Source organism: Canis lupus, chromosome 15 (genome assembly GCF_048164855.1).
Source record: "Canis lupus baileyi chromosome 15, mCanLup2.hap1, whole genome shotgun sequence".
NCBI classification, from domain to species: domain Eukaryota; kingdom Metazoa; phylum Chordata; class Mammalia; order Carnivora; family Canidae; genus Canis; species Canis lupus.
The window spans coordinates 38,113,189-38,132,174 of record NC_132852.1 but is presented as its reverse complement, the minus strand read 5'-3'; the positions used below and the strand labels follow the sequence as shown (position 1 = coordinate 38,132,174).

At 35.2% G+C, this 18,986-nt stretch overlaps 1 protein-coding gene across 8 annotated transcripts in view; it reads left to right on the top strand.

Moving 5' to 3' along the window:
* KAT6A (lysine acetyltransferase 6A) overlaps nucleotides 1-18,986 on the top strand; it is a 114,008-nt gene that overhangs the window by 52,480 nt on the left and 42,542 nt on the right. For 4 of the 8 annotated variants that reach the window (XM_072776627.1, XM_072776628.1, XM_072776629.1 and 1 more), the window contains 6 exons: nucleotides 4,077-4,142; nucleotides 7,087-7,195; nucleotides 10,879-10,994; nucleotides 11,784-11,865; nucleotides 14,306-14,441; nucleotides 15,788-16,104. In XM_072776627.1, the coding sequence (XP_072632728.1) occupies nucleotides 4,077-4,142; nucleotides 7,087-7,195; nucleotides 10,879-10,994; nucleotides 11,784-11,865; nucleotides 14,306-14,441; nucleotides 15,788-16,104 (826 nt within the window). The remainder of the gene's footprint in view (nucleotides 1-4,076; nucleotides 4,143-7,086; nucleotides 7,196-10,878; nucleotides 10,995-11,783; nucleotides 11,866-14,305; nucleotides 14,442-15,787; nucleotides 16,105-18,986) is intronic. The other 4 variants (XM_072776631.1, XM_072776635.1, XM_072776630.1 and 1 more) reach the window with 3 other exon arrangements.

Sequence of the window (18,986 nt, the reverse complement as noted above, 5' to 3'; positions counted from 1 at the left end):
ATGTGAAGCATTGATTTTATATATATATGTGTGTGTGTGTGTGTGTGTGTGTGTGTGTATAAAACAGCAGTAATGTTACAGGGAATATATAGTAAACTATAGGGACAGTTTTGCTAAGAATTTCTTAGGTAAGATTTTAAATAACACTTTCTGCCACTGGGAACTTTATTTTAGTTCTAGATGGTAAAGACATATTTGAAGGCAGATTGTTAAATAGTTTTAATTTTTGAAGACTGCATTTCCTATGCTGAAGAATAACTATTTTTCAGACTTTGTTTTTTCTTCATCCTGTATGTTTGTTTCCTTAAATGTGATGTAATCTAACTCTGAAAGTAGCAGCAGATTAAACTAGTATTTTGCTATTACTAATGTACATTATTTTTTTTCTTTTTACTAATGTACATTATTTGTAGTAACTGAGTTTAAATTATAATCTGTTCCTGCTCTGCCCGTTAGCTTATTATAATGTAGGCTTCTCTATCTCAGCCACGAATGCAGGTTACATAGGATTCTTTATCTGAACACAACTTGTTCCTTTTTTTTTTTTAAATTTATTTATTTAAGAGAGAGTGTGCACAGGTGGGGGAGGGGCAGAGGAGGAGAGGGAGAGAGAACCTTTTTAAAAAGATTTATTTATTTATTTGTTTGTTTATTTATGATAGACATAGAGAGAGAGACAGAGACACAGGAGGAGAGAGAAGCAGGCTCCATGCCCCGGGAGCCTGATATGGGATCCTGGGACTCCAGGACCACACCCAGGCCAAAGGCAGGTGCTAAACCCCTGAGCCACCCAGGGATCCCCCCCCCCCCCCCGAGAGAGAGAATCTTAAGCAGACTCCCCGCTGAGTACAGAGCCCAGGAACCCAGCGTGGGGCTTTATCTCATGACTCTGAGATCATGACCTGAGCTGAAATTAAGAGTCAGATGCTTAACTGGCTGAGCCATCCAGGTGTTCCTCAACTTACACCTTTTTAAACCAGACTACTGAGGTAATATAATGTACTTTATGTGTGAAAATGGTATCACTAGTTTAGCACTAGTAGGTCATTACATTGATTTATGTCCATATCCTACTAGTAGACCTACTTTTCCATTTTCTTACCTTATTTTAAAAAGAGGATAGGGTGAGGAGAGACCCAAGAAGAGTTAACACATTCTTTGATCTTCACTGTCTCTAAGATGATTTTTGTTGCTTTATTGAACAAATTCTTCTGACCTGAAGTTCTTCCTATCTACTAATACCATATTTTTGCTTTTTTTTTTTTTTAAGTGTTTTACTTTTTTTCTGTAGTCAGCTAGAGTGTAAACTCTATGAAAGTTGGGGCTTTGGCTGCATTCTTCACCACTGTTCCCTCAAATGTCTCTGATAGTGCTTACTGAATATTAGAATTGAAGCACATTTGTGATTTGAGGTTTCCTTTATTAGCTAGGACTTTATACATAGGGAAATAAAAAATTCCACCCTGTGGACCCTGGTGTTCAATCCTTTTACTTCCTACTGGACCTTTATTTTCAGTTCATCAGGATTCCCTTGGTACCTTAACTTCAAACACTTTTTGTCAGCCTCCTTCTGCTTATGCTGCTCAGCCTTAACTTTGTGGCCCATCATTTTAGTTGACCCTTCTTGAACAGCTCAGCACTCTGACCACTGTGTAGTCGAAATTCCATATATAACTTTAGGCTCTACAGAACTTAACCTAAATTGCCTATTGTTGGCCTGAAGCTCTACCAAGAACATAACAATCAATCAGTATATGTTTTGTATGTTATATGTATTATATACTATATTTTTTAAAGGATTTTATTTATTTATTAATGAGACACACACACACACACACACACACACACAGAGGCAGAAACACAGGCAGAGAAAGAAGAAGCAGGCTTCTCATAGGGAGCCCGATGTGGAACTCGATCCCCGGACCCAGGATCACACCCTGAGCTGAAGGCAGGGCAACTGCTCAACCACTGAGCTACCCAGGCATCCCTATACTGTATTCTTATAATAATAAAGTAAGCTAGAGAAAGAAAAATCTTAAGAAAATCATAAGGAAGATAAAATACACTTGTAGTAGTATACTGTAAAAAATCTGCTTATTATAAGTGGACCTGGGTAGTTCAAGCCTGTGTTGTTCAAAGGTCAAATCTATTTCTATTTGCATTCTAGTGGACTTCACCCTTTGGCTTATCTCCTCAATCTACAGCTCTCTGATTTTGTCAGTCCAAGGCTTCAGAAGTGTTAAGAAAAGTTGTATAAGCATTTTGATTGGAAATACTACAGATTGAACTTTCTGATCTTAGCTATGTGGTTAGGGCTGATTGACAGTTTTATTTTTCATCCCGAATTGATCCTCTTTCATCTTCCACATAGAGATTTCAAGACTTTTTTTGTAAATGCCCAAACCCATACCCATCTACTTCTGTTTAAGCAGGTAATATTGTCTTCTATTTTAGTGAAGAGATTGAGCCATTCTGTAGGGGCTCCATCAACTTTTCTCCCTTCTATTTTGAGTTTATTCTCTATGTTAATACATATTTTTCTGATTCTTTCTTGTCTGAAAAATATGTGTCCACTTTTCATTTTGATAATAGGGTGTTTTCGTTATCTTTGTTCTTGGACCCAGCTAATCTTACCTGTCAGTTTTCTCAGTCAGCTTTCACTTTCTCATGCTGTATCTAGCCAATTCCTGCTCCACTTCTGACAGGCGATTTTTATTTCCTATTTTCCAGAAATAATGAGGCTGTCAGAAATGAGCACCCTCAACATCTCCCTTTTCCCACCATCTCACCTACAAACAATACGTCTACACCATCTTATCTTATAAAGTCCCTTTATCCTTGCTTTAAAATTCTTCCTTTTTTTTCTTTCCAAAACCAGTGTTATCCAGTAGAGCTTTCTGTAATGATGGAATTGTTTTATATTTATATTTGTGCTAATACCATAATCACTAGCCACGTGTGAAGGTTAAGTACTTGAAATGTAGCTAGTGTGATTGAGGAATAACATTTATTTTATTTCAAATTTCAAATAGCCATGTTTTAGTTTCACTGTATTGAACAGTGCAGCTTTAAACCTTACTATATAATATATTCCTATTATTTCTTGTTTCTTGAATGTCTTTGATCATGTGTGTCTTCCACATTGAAATAGATTTAACCTTTCTCATCTTAAATACCTAGAGCACATCAAAACCCTTTAACATTTTTTAAAGCTATCTCCTGTCTGCTCTCTGCCCTTCATAGCAGTTTGTTGGTTTCCAGGAGTTTAGTTCTTATCCTATCACTGGAAAAGGTTCACTATTAGTGAGATCTCCAACCATTTATTAGTTTTATAATCCAGTAGATATTTTATTTTCCCAACATTGATTGTTGATTGCTCTCTGCTTCTTGTAATTCTTTTGTCATCACTTCCTGTCGGTTCTGTTTTACCTCAGACTGATGCTTTTTTGTCTCTCTCTCTTTTTTCCCCCTAGGATGCTTCTAAATGTTGATATTCTTCTGTCTGAGATTTTCTTTTTTTTTTTTTTTTAATATTTTATTCCTTCTGTCTTAGATTTTATCTCACTTCTCCAGTGTCTTCCCTTTGTTCTCTCTCCTTTACTACAACTTCACTCCTCTTTCTCACTGGGTACTGTCAGTTATCACCTGCATGTTGCTGTCTTTTATTTTTTATTTTTTAATTTTTTTTTAAAGATTTTATTTATTTATTCATGAGAGAGAGAGGTAGAGACACAGGCAGTGGGAGAAGCAGGCTCCGTGCAAGGAGCCTGATGTGGGACTTGATCCCGGAACTCCAGGATCACGCCCTGGGCCAAAGGCAGGTGCTCAACCGCTGAGCCACCCAGGGATCCCATGTTGCTGTCTTTTAAATCTTTCTACCTTATTCTTCTAAGTTTCAAACTCCAGTGTCCAAATCACTGATGGTATTTCTTTCTGAATATTTCAAAGGTAACACTATCCTACTCTATAGATGTTCATTAGTTTAAGTTTAATAATTCTAATAAAACATATAGAAAAGTGCACAGCTTGTAAGAATATGCCTTAAATATTATTAACTTCATGACACCACCATCCAGGTCAAGAAAAAGAACATTACCAGTACCTCAGAAGCCAATTTACTACCTCTTCTTTCCTCTCTAAAGGTAACTGGTGTCTTGACTTACAACAATATAGAACTGTTTTTGAACTTTATATAAATAAAATAATACAGTATGTATTCTTCCATGTCTATTCTCTCATTCAGTATTGTTTGCGATAGTAATCCATGTTGTTGATTGTAATTTGTTTATTTTCATTACTGTTTATTACTCTACTGTATGGATATAGCACAGTTTATTTGTGCACCCATTACTGGTTATTTGGGAATTTTTGTTTGAGTAAATTTTGTTATGAATAATGCTGTTCTGATCATTTTTGTTTATGTTTAATTGTGTGTGTGTGTACTTCATTTAGTGGATATATAGTGAGGAGTGGAAATGCTGGGTCATATAATATGCTTGTGTTTAATTTTAGTAGATACTGCCAAATAGTTTTCAGAGTAGTTTTGTCAGTTTATATTCTTGCCAGCAGTGTAAGGGTTCTGTTGTACTTTCTTTTTTTTTTTTAATTTTTATTTATTTATGATAGTCACACACAGAGAGAGAGAGAGAGAGAGAGAGAGAGAGAGGCAGAGACACAGGCAGAGGGAGAAGCAGGCTCCATGCACTGGGAGCCCGACGTGGGATTCGATCCCAGGTCTCCAGGATCGCGCCCTGGGCCAAAGGCAAGCGCCAAACTGCTGTGCCACCCAGGGATCCCTCTGTTGTACTTTCTTATCAACACTTAACTATTGCTGGTCTTTAGAATTCTAGCCATTCTTTGATATCTGCTTCCTTGATGGCTAATGAGGTTGAGCATCTTTTCTTATGTTCTTTGGCCATTTATATATTATTCATATGTTTGCTGTTTTGAAGTGCCTGTTGAAGTTTTTTGCCTACTTTCTATTGAATTGTCTGTCTTCTCCATACTGACATGTACGAATTCTGTATGTATTCTGGATAGAAGCCATTTGTTAGTTAAATATGCTGTTAGTAGCTTCCATTCTGTGACTGGCCTGGTAACTGAGAGCTTACTTCCAGTTTCTACTCCTCAGGGAAGTCTTTCCTGACTTTACTCTCTCTTCTTTATCATACTCCTTTTTTTCCTCCAAATATTTATTTAAGTTTTAATTGGGAAAGGATGTGGCAATCTTTACCACAGCCACAATTATTAAGACAACTTCTAGCTGTTCATCTCTCATTTTATCTCTTGGATGAGCAATACTGTTAACTTGCTTGTGTTGAACATTATTGACGTACCATCCAACTCTCTCAGTACTCCATTTCCTTTCCAGGTTGTTTCCTCTAACAGCCACTTTAATATTGGTGTTCTGACCTTAGGTCTCTTCTTTCTGACTGTTCTCCATGGGAGAACTCATCAACTTTGAGAATCCTAATGCCATTTTGAAGGTATTTGATTTCTAGATTTTAATTTCCAGGCCAACCTTTCTCTTGAACTCCAGATCCCTGTTTCGTAAAGTCCATGGGCATTGCTATATAGATGCTCCATAGGCATTTTAAGCTCAGTAAGTCCCAAGCTAAGCTCATCCCCCTCCTCCCAAGCCTGATTCTTTATTTTCTTTGAATACCCCTTTAAGGGGGCTTCGCTGTCAAATATCTCCAGAAGAACTAGAGTCTGGGAAGCCTTCCTTCCCCTGACGTTCCTTTCTCCTACTTGATTCCCTTCCTCTAGTACTGACAGACACTTTCTCTGTTGTCTCCAGTAGACTAAAAGAATCTTGAGGGCTTTATATCTCTGTCCCGTATAAATGGTTAAGATATGACAGGGAGTGCCTCCAACTAACTACATCTAACATCAAACTCAGCACCTGTTTTTCTCCTGATCTTCTTCTTTTAAAATGACTTAATGTTTCACACCATCTTTTCATTAGGTCAGTCATATTTAACTCATTTCTTTCTATCAACTTCCATAACTAGTTGATTTCCTAATCCCATAGCTTTTTTTTCTGTTCCCTTTTCTAAAAAAAAAATTTCTTTTCGGGTTCATCTTGTCTTCAACAGACTATTGTGGTCATTGTTTAAATGTTCTACCTATCTTTGGGTTTTCCCCCATTTGTCTTTGATATTGCTACTGGATTTTTTCCCCCTCAAATACAGGTTGGTTCAATAGCCTTCTGTTACTCTTCTCTTCTTGCAGAATAAAGTCCAACGTCTTTATAAAACATTCAGTGGCAATCTTCACAAACTGTTGTACCCAGGCCCCTACACTTATCACAGAAACCATATTCTTTAAGCACTGGCTTTAGCAGACTGCACACCTAAGTTCATCTTGTTTATACTACTTATACTGTCTTTCTCTGCATCCTGTGGGCTGGAGGGCAGGGGCAGTGCTGTATAGGAACATAGAAACCTAGTTTTAAACTCGGTTTTAACAATTATTATCAATTGTCCTTGGACAAACTTCTTAGGATCTCATAGCACATGGTACTAATACTTACTACATGTTATCTTCCTCTTTCAACCTTTTTTCTCCAAACCACAACTGAAATTTATCTTTCTCATTTGTACAGAGCACTTACTGTTTGTCTCTTCTAGCACTTAATGTCTGCTGTCTTAATGTGGTGCTTACTTCTGCACATTTTATCACTTCTCCTACATGACATACCTTTTAAGGGTTGATACTGTGATTTCTTATTCAGTTGAAATTTCTTTCAACTTTTTTTTTTTTATTTCTTATTCAGTTGAAATTTTAAAAATCTTAGGTGAAGGATTTGCTTTGTTTAATCCATACTGTGTCATTTAGTTTCAAGTGACCAGTGTGGTTGTGATCTTTTTTGGACCAAAGCTGTCACTCTAAGGACTAGTTATAACGGTCCAGCCAGAGCAGGTTTTGTAAAAACTCCCTTACTTAGTTGGGGATTTAGGAGAGTGATACAGTTGTCTTAAAGTTACATAGAACTCTCATAGGAATTTAAGACTGTAATTTTAATGTCTTTGTATTCATACTAAAAAAAGTACTTGTACCTGAGTGAATTTTTTTTCTTTATAGCCCGTTGCTGAACCAATCCCCATCTGTAGTTTCTGTCTTGGTACAAAGGAACAAAATCGAGAAAAGAAGCCAGAGGAACTCATCTCCTGTGCTGACTGTGGCAACAGTGGTATGTAATCCCTTGGATTCCTTCTGACGTGTGCTGTCAGGCAAGAGGGAGGTGTATTTAACTGAGGTGGTATTCTTGATCCTTATAAAACTAAGACTTTAATTTGATTCTGGTTTAAGGTAATTGAGATGAACTTCTAGATTAGGGAGGGATTTATTTAAATGTATAGTTGAAATGTTTTATTTAGTTCATTTAAACCAGGTCTTAGTTTTGTTTTTTATAAAAATCTTTTCATAGACTTATTTTTTCCTGTTGGTCTTTATACTTGACTATCAAACATCTGTTCAAATCACAGCAATCAGTTTGAAATTATTGCTAGTTTCTTTAATAATCACTACTTATCTTTCTTAATTTATGCATCAGGCTTTATGAATAGAACCAGGATGATAACAGATTTGTTTTTCTTGATAGAAACTTACACATGTCACATTGGGAAATGGAATGTTGACACTGCAATTTAGTGAGCTGTATGAAATCGTGGGCTCTAAAAATGATTTTGCAAAGACTCTCCTAGTTTGTCAATTCCAGAGATATTCTTGGTTTACATTTTCAGAACTTACAAGTTTTTGTAGGATAGCCTTAGTAAATCAACATTATACATTATCTTTGATCATTGGCTTAATTTTCAGTATTTTATATTTGTAGCAATCATGATTTAGTCGAGAAACCAGAAACCACTCTAGATACTTCAAGAGGAAAGAAATTTAATACCAGGACCAGATGTTTGTGAAATTATTAGAAGGGCTGAAGAGGAAAGCTCTACGCTGGGCTTTAAGGACCGATTCTGGAATACTACAGAACTGATTCAACAAGGGAGTCACTTATATCTGCCTCCATTTGGAAGAAGTGGAAGCAGGAGGCTGCTGCAGGATTGTAGCTGGATATTGAAAGGCTGAATTTGGCCATCACCATAATTACCTCTGGATAGCCATTAAGGTGAAGAGTGGATGGGTACTGGCATTCCTATGACGTTATCATTATAAAACAGTCAGTACCAGGAGAAGAGTGGTCTTTGTTTCATTTTTCTCTTTCAAAAAATCACTCAAACACATCCAGTTAGTAGAACTTAATTCATACCTAGACCCTAGCTGCAAAGGAGTCTAAGAAGTACAGTTTTTAGCTTTTTGTTTTTTATTTAATGTAATTAAATAAAAGAGAAGGCTTCAGAAGAAGGCAGGAAGAGATCTTGAGTGGTAGGTGACCATATCCAGCGTAATATCACAAACCAAAATGAACTCTGGATGGATTTTTACAGTTAAATATAAACCATAAAATCACAAAATATTAGGTAAAAATATAGTGACATATCCCACAGTGCAGTGATTTCCAAACTATTTTTATAGTAGAATCCTTAAGAAATCATATGGGAATCTAAAATGGATCTGCTCAGGTGAGGTAGGAATAAAATGGGGGTGGGTGGGGGAGTTGTGTTATAGCCCTGCCTTCTAAGGCACATTATATTTGAGGTGGTCTCTGAGTTCTTTGCAATTTGAAAACAATAGAAGGAACTTATAAAGAACTATTAAAATAAACAACTATTGGTTATCTATTGCCTTAGATATAAACTGCTCCAAATGTAGCAACTAAAAGCAACAGCATTTTAAAATTCATGTTCCTGTTGGTCAGGAATTTGGGAATGGCTTGCCTGGGTGGTTTTGACTTGGGATCTTTCATGTGGATGCAATCAAGATTTTAACTGGTACTCAGTTATCTGTGGGCTCCCATTCCACGATGACTGACTTACTGGGCTGGCAAGTTAATGCTGCCTGTTCACAGAGAGCCTCAGTTCTTTGCCATTTGAACAACTTCTTCAGGCTGCATGTGTACCCACAATGGCTGCTGAATTCTCCTAAGCAGGTATTTGAGAGAGCAAGATGGAATCTGCAATATCTTTTATTACCTGGCCTAGCCTGTCGTTTCAGCACACAAATTGGCTGAATCCCCTATTCATTGTGGGAGGGAACTACACAGTGTGTCATTTGGTATTCTTGCCAAAAGGCAAGAATATTTGGAGGGCAGCTTGGAGCCTGGCTATTACAGTCGTCAAGGAAGAGAACTGTGGACATAGTCATATGTATGACAGCTGATAATTTCCAAACTAAGAACTAAAATACCCAAAATTTTAAAATAATTATTTGGGTAAAATAATTGCATTAAATATGGTAAAGGGCCAAAAGCTATAAAGTGTGAAGAGCATATTTACATTTTGAGCATAAACTCCAAAGGTCAGAGCCTATGAAGAGGTAGTTTATATGAGAGAAAGTTAATTGTTGAACATATTAGGAAAACATTTAACCTAAGTAATGATAAGCATGCACACCAGCATAGCAGTGAAGTGTCATTTTATAACTTTTATAATAATAAAATTTGAAAGATAAGAGCCCAAATGTAGAGCTGATGAAATAGTAAAATATTTGTACATGTCGTAGCACTAGATATTATATCAGAGGGTTCAGAAACATGTTTTTGCAGTGCATATCTACGTCTTAAGCTATAGAAATGTTTCTTTCACTTCACTTACCAATCCCACTTTCAGGAATTTATTTTAAGGAATTAATCTAGAAGAAGGAAAGAATCTGTAAACATAAAGTAATTCATTGTAGTGAATTACAGGTAATAGTTTAAATAGTTAACAATAGGGAAATGGCCAGGTAGGTTATAGGGTATTGAGTGGAATAATTCAGTTTAAAGAATATAAAATAACGTTTACTTGACTAAAAGAATGAAGAAAAGCAAAATAAAACTGTATATACCCTGTAATTAAAACTGTGCAAGGGCTTTTAGCAAGTCTAAAAAGGAAAAGTAGAAGAGGGAATGGCTAATCTAGGAAGATGAGATTATGAATGAGATTTTTACATTTTCTCTCCCATTTTCCTTTAATATTAGTGATGTTTTAATAATAAACTTCATACCATCTCATAAAAGAAGTTTATTTAGGAATAGAAAGGAGAGGAGAGAAAATAATTTAGTCAGCCTTTTCTCTCACCAAAGGAAAATAAACAACTTTTAGGGGAATGGGGCAAATCTTTCCAGAGTAAGGGCAGATTTGGTTTCCTAAAATTTTGAGACTCAAATGGATACTAACTCTTAGAAGAGGAAACTTTTTTTTTTTTCTGTTACTGTTCATTCTGATCACAATGGAGATATTGCTTGGGTTTTAGTTTTTAGCTAAAGTAACTTTAAATGATGGGTTTAATAAAAATATATTTTTAGTTATAAAAGTAACATGTTATTGTTTAAAAAATTGAGACCACAGAAGGGTGTTAAAGTAAAAGGTAAAATCCTTCTTCAAAATGTTTACAGCTTCATATCTTAGGATATTACATTTGGAAACAGTTTTTGTGTATCCTTCCAGAAATGGCCTAGGCATGTTATGTACATAACATGTACATAAAGCATGTATACATACATTATCTTTAATGCAGGCTTAATAAAGGTTAAGAGTTTGTCAGGTTTTTTTATAATCACATCGGGGGGTGCATGGTGTACTAAGTACTGTTTAGCATCAGTAAAACTGAATTGGAATTCCAAGTCCTGATGAGACACTTCTGGCAAGCTTCCAAGAGCATCTTTTCTTTGATATATTTTGATTTAAGGTAATTGCCTTTTTCTACATCATTCCTTCAATATAATTAAAAAATGATTCTTGATTGTTTCATTTGAGAATTTTCCCCTCTTACTAGGTCATCCATCCTGTTTAAAGTTTTCCCCTGAACTAACGGTTAGAGTGAAGGCCTTACGGTGGCAGTGCATTGAGTGTAAAACGTGCAGCTCTTGTCGAGATCAAGGCAAAAATGCAGTGAGTATCTCTGCCTTACAATGTTAATATTTGTTATAGATGTAGAATGTGCAATTGGTATTTTCCTTTCAGTTACTTCATCCAGCAGAATTGAAACAAGAGTCTCTTTAAATTACACATCCTGGGACGCCTGGGTGGCTCAGCAGTTGGGCGCCTGCCTTCAGCTCTCGTGATCCTGAGATTGAGTCCCACATCGGGCTCCTTGCAAGGAGTCTGCTTCTCCCTCTGCCTCCATCTCTACCTCTCTCTCTCAGTCTGTGTCTCTCATGAATAAATAAATAAATCTTAAAAAAAATTTATACATCCTTAGTTTAGAATTCTTACTCTTTGAGACTTAGATTTTCTAGGTAGTTTCTAAAGCACCTTAATTTTATGTTTGCAGAGAGACTAAGCCACTTTAAAGAAATACTCCTGAAATTTGAGTAGTGTGGAGGCATTCACTTAGGAATGGTCAGTTAGTATATTAACCACAAATCATCCTTTTCTCCTTTCCATTAGAAAAACTAAAGTTAGCTTATGTCTGGTTACTGGGTAAACTTGAAAGTTATGAAACTAGTTCTTTATTAAAGATTGGTTGAAGCAAAACTTTTTGCTAACTCAGACTGTCCATTTACTCAGTTAATACAAATTAAGGAAACTTTTTTTTTTCAATAAATTAAGGAAACTTTGACTATTATGGCAGCTCATTTCCTTTATGAGATCATTGAAACTTCTTAGGTTTTATGAAGTTGTGATCCTGACATGTTTTTGTTTCATAAGGTTAAGCAGAACTGTCCTTTCTTTTTTTAGGATAACATGCTCTTTTGTGATTCCTGTGACCGAGGTTTTCACATGGAGTGTTGTGACCCACCACTCACCCGGATGCCAAAAGGTGAAAAATACTTTCTGAAATCAGACTGGCAATATAAAGGGCATATTAGTGAAAGCACTTTTTATCTACTTTGTTAAAATGAAAGAATAATTTTCATCTTTCTGTGTAAGTAGGAAGAGAGCTGTCACTTTAAAGGTGGGGGTTAGGAAGCCTAATATTCTTATGTATATGGGCTTATTGTTTTCCTCTATTTTCAATTTAAGTATCCATGTACAGTGAAGTAGTTCCTTTATGAATGAATATTTGCCAGTTCTATAGCTAGAGGATAAAATACTCACCTTATGTAATATTTTAAAATATCTCTTTTCTGTAAAGGAAGAAATGCAATTGTATTAGGTCATGTTGATTATATCAGTATTAATTATTTCACTGTTCATCACTTTTGAAAGGCCTAGAGCTATTAGTTTATTCAAAACTAAAAAAAAATGTTTTAGTAAAGTAATTTCCAAACAAATTGTTTTTGTGCCCTAACTCATAAGACTCCAGCTTCATGGTATTCTATTCTTTTGATTCCTTTTCTTTGAAAGGTATTTGGTTGGAATATAACCACCGGTTGAACTTCCATCTTATATGCTTATAGTTTCTTTAAAAAAAAAAATTCAGTTAGCCTCTCCTGCTTTGTCTTATCACAAATTCCATTTTTAATTCTGATTTTGTGACTTAATAGATTTCCTAAGTAAAATGCGTAGAGGATATTTGGTAATTTCTTCTTGGAAAAACTTTTCCTATGGATGGAAAGGGACTCAGCCTTAGGTACAGTCAAAGTATTCCACTTAGAATCTTATTTGAGTCTGTCTTATGTCATTCTGTTGGTTGTTACCTTTTGAAAAGTCTTCGATTTGTATGTATTAGAAGAATAAATACCCCCTTTCCTACCTCTTCCATTTGAAGTCTCAGGAGTTACAAAAGGCTTTTTGAGAATCATTCAAGAGAAGAAAGATTTTCTTAGGACTACATTCCTGGGTATTTAGTGCCTACAAAAGAAGTTTTGTTGCAGCTTAAAACAGAAATAATTTTGAGTTAAATGTGGATTTACAGGAAAGTGGCAAAAATAGTATAGAGACTTCTTATTGCACCCATTACCTGTTTTCTTCTAATGTTAACATCTTATAAAATCATTGTACAGGGTGCCTGGGTGGCTCAGTTGGTTAAGTGTCCGCCTTCGGCTCAGGTCATGATCCCAAGGTCTTGGGATTGAGCCCTGTGTCAGGCTCCCTGCTCAGCAGGGAATCTGCTTCTCCCTCTCTCTCTACCTGCTGCTCCCCCTGCTTGTGCATGCTTTCTCTCAGTCAAATAAATAAAATCTTAAAAAAAGTAAAACCATTGTACAATTACTGAAATCAGGAAATTAACACTGATATGATACAGTTAACTAATCTGTAGATCTTATTTGAATTTGTGGTCCAGAATCCAGCGCTGGATTCACGTTGCATTTATCATATTTCCCTAGTCTCTTCCAGTCTGTGTTAATTCCTTAGACTGTCTTTCCTGACCTTGACAGTTTTGAAGAAACTGGTCAGCTATTTTGTAAAAAGTCCTTGGATTTGGTTTTGTCTTTTTCTTTATCATGATGAAATTAAGATTATAAAGTGGCAAGAATACCACAGAAGTGAAATTGTACCCTTCTTTAGTGCATTGTAAATGCAATTGTATAATGCTAATATGTCTTGTTACTGGTAATGTTAACTGTGATCACTTGATTACAGTAGAAACTTGACCTTAAAGTTACTTTTTCCTCTTTGTACTAACTTTAGTATCCATCAGTGATTCTTGCTTGCACCAATTTTACTTTGGTGTTTACATAGTGACGGTTTTTTTGCTTCCATCATCACTTCTACGTTTATTAATTGGAATTCTGTAAGGAAGAGCTATCCCTTTTCACATTTATTTGTTCAATTATTTATATTAGTAATGGACTCATGTATGTTTATTTTATTTAGTGAGTTGTAATCCACTGATGTGATTATTTTTTTGCTCAGAATGACCCTGATTTGGGGATTGGGAGCTCTTTCAAGTTAGCTTCTAGGTCCTTTTGACATGCCTTTCTCATCTTTTGAGCACTATAAGATGCTCCAGGTTATCAAGTATTTTCCTTGCTTCAGTCCTGGAATCAGTTATTATTCTATGGAAATCTGGCTTCTTTTCTTGTAGAATGGTAATTAGAAACCTCTATCTGGGTGCCAGGGGTAGAGCAGGGGTTTTTAACCAAGGATCAGAGGACTTCAACCATATGTGGGTTTCAGGATATTTGTGCGTCTTTTCCAGTTGTTTGTAGAATTTTGTGTGTATATGTTTTCATGTTTATTTTTCTAAGGGGCTTTCATCAGATTTTTAAATGGGAGACTTTGACCTACAAGAGGTTAAGAATTCCTAGAGTATCTGAACTTTTTCCATGTATCTGTGTCTGTTGTGCCTAATGTAGAATTTTGTCTTTTTATAGGCATGTGGATATGTCAAATATGTCGACCTAGGAAAAAAGGACGAAAACTTCTACAGAAGAAGGCAGCACAGATAAAACGGCGCTATGCTAACCCAATAGGACGTCCGAAAAACAGGTTAAAGAAACAAAACACGGTGTAAGTTGTACTTGTGGCAAGGTGAGGGGAGAAAAGGATAGGGTCTTCTCTCTAGTGTAGGATATACTTATTTGCTTTATGAAAAAAATTCCAGTTGTTAAAATTGGCACTTTTATGTAATAATAATGGCTATGTTTACTGAGCTCTTAATAAAGTGCCAAGTTAGAATAAAGTTCTAAGTGTTTTACAGTGTTTTAATCATTTAATTTTCCCAAAAACCAAATGAAGCAGTATTGTTGTTACTCTTATTTTTCAAAGGAGGAAACTACAACACAGAAAGATTAACTTGCACAGTTTATAGTAAGTGTTGAACTGGGATTAAAATCCACAAGTAGTTTGGCACCTGTTTTGGACTCTTAACCACTGCCTAATATTGTTCCTCTTATGTAAACAAGAAAGAAAAACGTTATTATAGTATTTCGCAGATTCCTCACCTGATGTGGTCTCAGTAGTTTATTTATATTAGATGTATAAACTACTGGAAAACTTTTGCTATTGATGTCATACCCAAGTCCCATTTTTGTATCCTGATACAAAATAATATAATGTATTTTTCATCTATTAGCAGAAATCAGGGATATAATAGTCTCTTGTGGACTAGGAAACTGGGCTATGTGTGGAGGATGTGGGGCAAGATTCAGTATCTAATTCTTTTTGTTTTTTAAGTGTCTATAGTAATTCCCTTTTGATTTTGATGATATGTAAGATATGTTTAAGCCAGTAAACCTCTATTCTTAAAAATTTACCCACCTTTTTTATACTTTAAGATTGTCTTGAAGACAATAACTGAAAGGAATGGGTATTAGCAGCTTGAAATACACAGCATCAGTATTGTAGTTCATATTTTAAATCTTAAGCTTTAATTTTCCTGTAAGATGATCTTTTAATTCTTGACTTTCAGAGTAACCCATCCTTGTGTTTAGAGGAAAAAGGGTAACTCTGTGTTGGTGCAGAGATCATAGGACTTTATACCTGGAAGAGTCTTAATTGTCCTCTGGTCCAACTCTCATTTTATAGATGAAGACACTGTTGTATAGACGGAATGTAATTTCTCTAAAATATATAGCTATAAAGTGGCAGAATTCTGAGTTAAAAATACCTTCTGATTCCCGACCTATGATTCTTTTTGCTATAAAATACGACTTTCCAGAAATATTATTTCTAATAACAATATTACTTCTCATTTCTATAATATTTATGGCTTATGGAATATTCTTAATATAGTTTTTAAATAAAACCATAGGTTATTTACTAATGACATGTTCTATATTAAATAGAAACCTTATAAAGATTTATTTTTTAATAGTTACCCTTTTCCCTGTTTGATTTTTTTTTTTTTTTTAAAGATCAAAAGGTCCCTTCAGCAAAGTTCGAACTGGTCCTGGACGGGGTCGGAAACGTAAAATCACTCTTTCCAGCCAATCAGCATCATCATCAGAAGAAGGATATTTAGAAAGAATAGATGGCTTGGACTTCTGCAGAGATAGCAGTGTCCCCTTGAAGTTTAACAAGAAAACCAAAGGGCTCATTGATGGCCTTACCAAATTCTTCACCCCTTCCCCCGATGGGCGGAAACCTCGAGGGGAAGTGGTAGACTATTCTGAGCAATATAGAATCAGGAAAAAGGGCAACAGAAAATCGAGCACTTCAGATTGGCCCACAGGTAAAAGTTCACTTAAGAAGCAAATGTATTCCCAAAGTGTATTATTTGGAATAACAGTAGTTATCTGGAATAGATTTACATTTGATTACTAAACATTGGTTATGGACAAAAGAACATATTAAAGATACATATTAGATGAAAGTAAGGTGGAAAAAAAAAGTAAGATGATAATTATAGCAGGAATTGAGACGCTGAACATGAAGTTATAAAAATGGGCAAATAGGAACTTGTAGGCAAAAGATGGTGCCTTTTTTTTGGTAGAACCACAAAGAATCTTCTATAGAAATTTAAGGTATGACTTTAAATCAAGGATATCTTTACATTTCATAAATTACAAAACAAATCATGTGATGAGCATCATGGTGCTTACTTTAGTTACAGAAGGAAATCGGAAGAGTATGGGTGGATAAAATGCTGTTGATCTAAGCATAGAGAAAAGACCAAAATATATGCAGGTGTAAGATCACTGATTTTTCTACTTCAAATCTTGGCAAATTTAGTTGTAATATTTCATGGATTATACTTTAAAAGAGACAAAGAACTACAGCTTCAGACCATTTACTTATGTATCAGGCTAAGCTTCCTAGTTTTCATTTATTTATTTAAAATGTGATTTATTGAAACATTTATTGAAATGTTTCTTTCATTTATTGAAAATAATTCACCCTTTTCTCTTACCCTCTATTTCTCCCCCTTCTGGCAAACCACTCTGTATCTATGAGTTTTCTTTTCTTTTCTTTTCTTTTTTTTCTTTTCTTTTCTTTTCTTTTCTTTTCTTTTCTTTTCTTTTCTTTTCTTTTCTTTCTTTCTTTTTTTTCTTTTCTTTCTTTTCTTTTCTTCTTTTCTTTCTTTTCTTCTTTTCTTTTATTTCTTTTTTCTCTTTTATCTTCTTTTCTTTTTTTTCTTTTTTTCTTTTCTTTTCTTTTCTTTTCTTTTCTTTTCTTTTCTTTTCTTTTCTTTCTTATCTATTTTTAGATTCCACATATAAAGAAGATATATATAGTATTTGTCTTTGACTTTATTTAGTATAAAAACTTTGAGGTCCATCCATATTGTCAGAAATGGCACAATTTCTTTTTAAATTTTTTTTTGGCTGAGGGATACCTGGGTGGCTCAGCGGTTGAGCATCTGGCTTCAGCTCAGGGCGTGATCCTGCGGTCCCGGGATCAAGTCCCACATTGGGTTCCCTGCATGGAGCCTGCTTCTCACTCTGTCTCTGTCTTTGTCTCTCTCTCTCTCTCTCATGAATAAATAAATAAAATCTTAAAAAAAATTTTTTTTTTTTGCTGAATAATATTATACACATACACCACAGTTTTTTTAGTCTATGGTTGCATTAGGTTGTTTACATATCTTGACTATTGTAGATAATGCTGCATTGAACATGGGGTGTATATTTTTTCGAGTGAATATTTTTGTTTTCTTTGGATTCATACACAGAAATGGAATTGAATTGCTGGATTGTGTAGCAGTTCTGTTTAATTTTTTGAGGAGCCTCCATACTGTTCTCCCTAGTGGCTGCATGAGTATACACTCCCACCAACAATGCACAGTGGTCCCCTTTTCTCCATATTCTTACCAACATTTGTAATTTCTAGTCTTTTTGACAATAGCCATTCTGACAGGTGTGAGGTAATATCTCCGTGTGTTTTTGATTCGCATATTTACTGTTAATTAATGATGTAGAGCATATTTTCATGTACTTGTTGCCCATCTTTGTGTCTTTATTGAGCAAATGTTCAGATCTTCCGCCCATCTTTAAGTGGATTGTTTTTGTGTTTTTTTGTTTGTTTGTTTTGGAGAGATGGAGAGAGAGTACAGTTGAGCAGGAAGGTGGGGTCAGAGGGGGAGAGAGAGAATCTTAAGCAGGCTCCATGCCCAGCACAGAGCCCAATGTAGGGTTCGATCTCATGACCCTGAAATCTTGACCTGAGCAGAAATCAAGAGTCAGACACAACTGACTGAGCCACCTAAGCGCCCCATGGATTGTTTGTTTTTTGCTATTGAGTTGAATGAGTTCTTTGTATATTTTGGATTGACCCCTTATTGGATGTATGACTTGTAAATATCTTCTTACATTCAGTAGGTTGTTGATGGTTTCCTTTGCTATGCAAAAGCTTTTGAGTTTGATGTAGTCCCACTTATTTGTTGTTGCTTTTATTTTTGGTATCGCGTTTTAAAATGATTGTTAAAAACTATGTTGAGATTACCATCTATGTTTTCTTCTAGGAGTCTTACAGTTTCAGGTCTGAAATTCAAATCTTTAACCCATTTTGAGTTACTTTTTGTGTGTGGTGTAAGAGAGTTATGTAGTTTCATTCTTTGACATTTGAGTTGTCCAGTTTTCCCAATACTTTTTATTGAAAACCCTCTCTTTTTCTCCATTGTATATTCTTAGCTCCTTTGTTGTAAATTAATTGACCTGAGTTTATCTATAGGTGCTCCATTCTGTTGCATTGAACTCTGTTTTCATGCCAATACCATACTGTTTTTATTACTGTAGCTTTGTAGTATAGTTTGGAATCAGCTTTAATGCTTTGTCCTTTTTGTCAAGATTGCTTTGGCTATTTGGGGTCTTTTGTGGTTGCATATAAATTTTTTAGGATTCTTTTTTCCGTTTTTATGAAAAACGTCATTAGAGTTTTAATGGGGATTGCATTGAAACTATAGATAGCTTTAGGAACTGTGGACATTTTGACAATATTCTTTCAATCCACAAGCATGGAGTATCTGTCCATTTATTTGTGTCTTTAATTTCTTTCATTAATGCCATATATGTATGTCTGGACACACACATACATATATTTATACATATACAGTGGTATGTCTTCAATGTACAGGTCTTTCACCTGCTTGGTTAAATTTATTCCCAGGTATTTTAC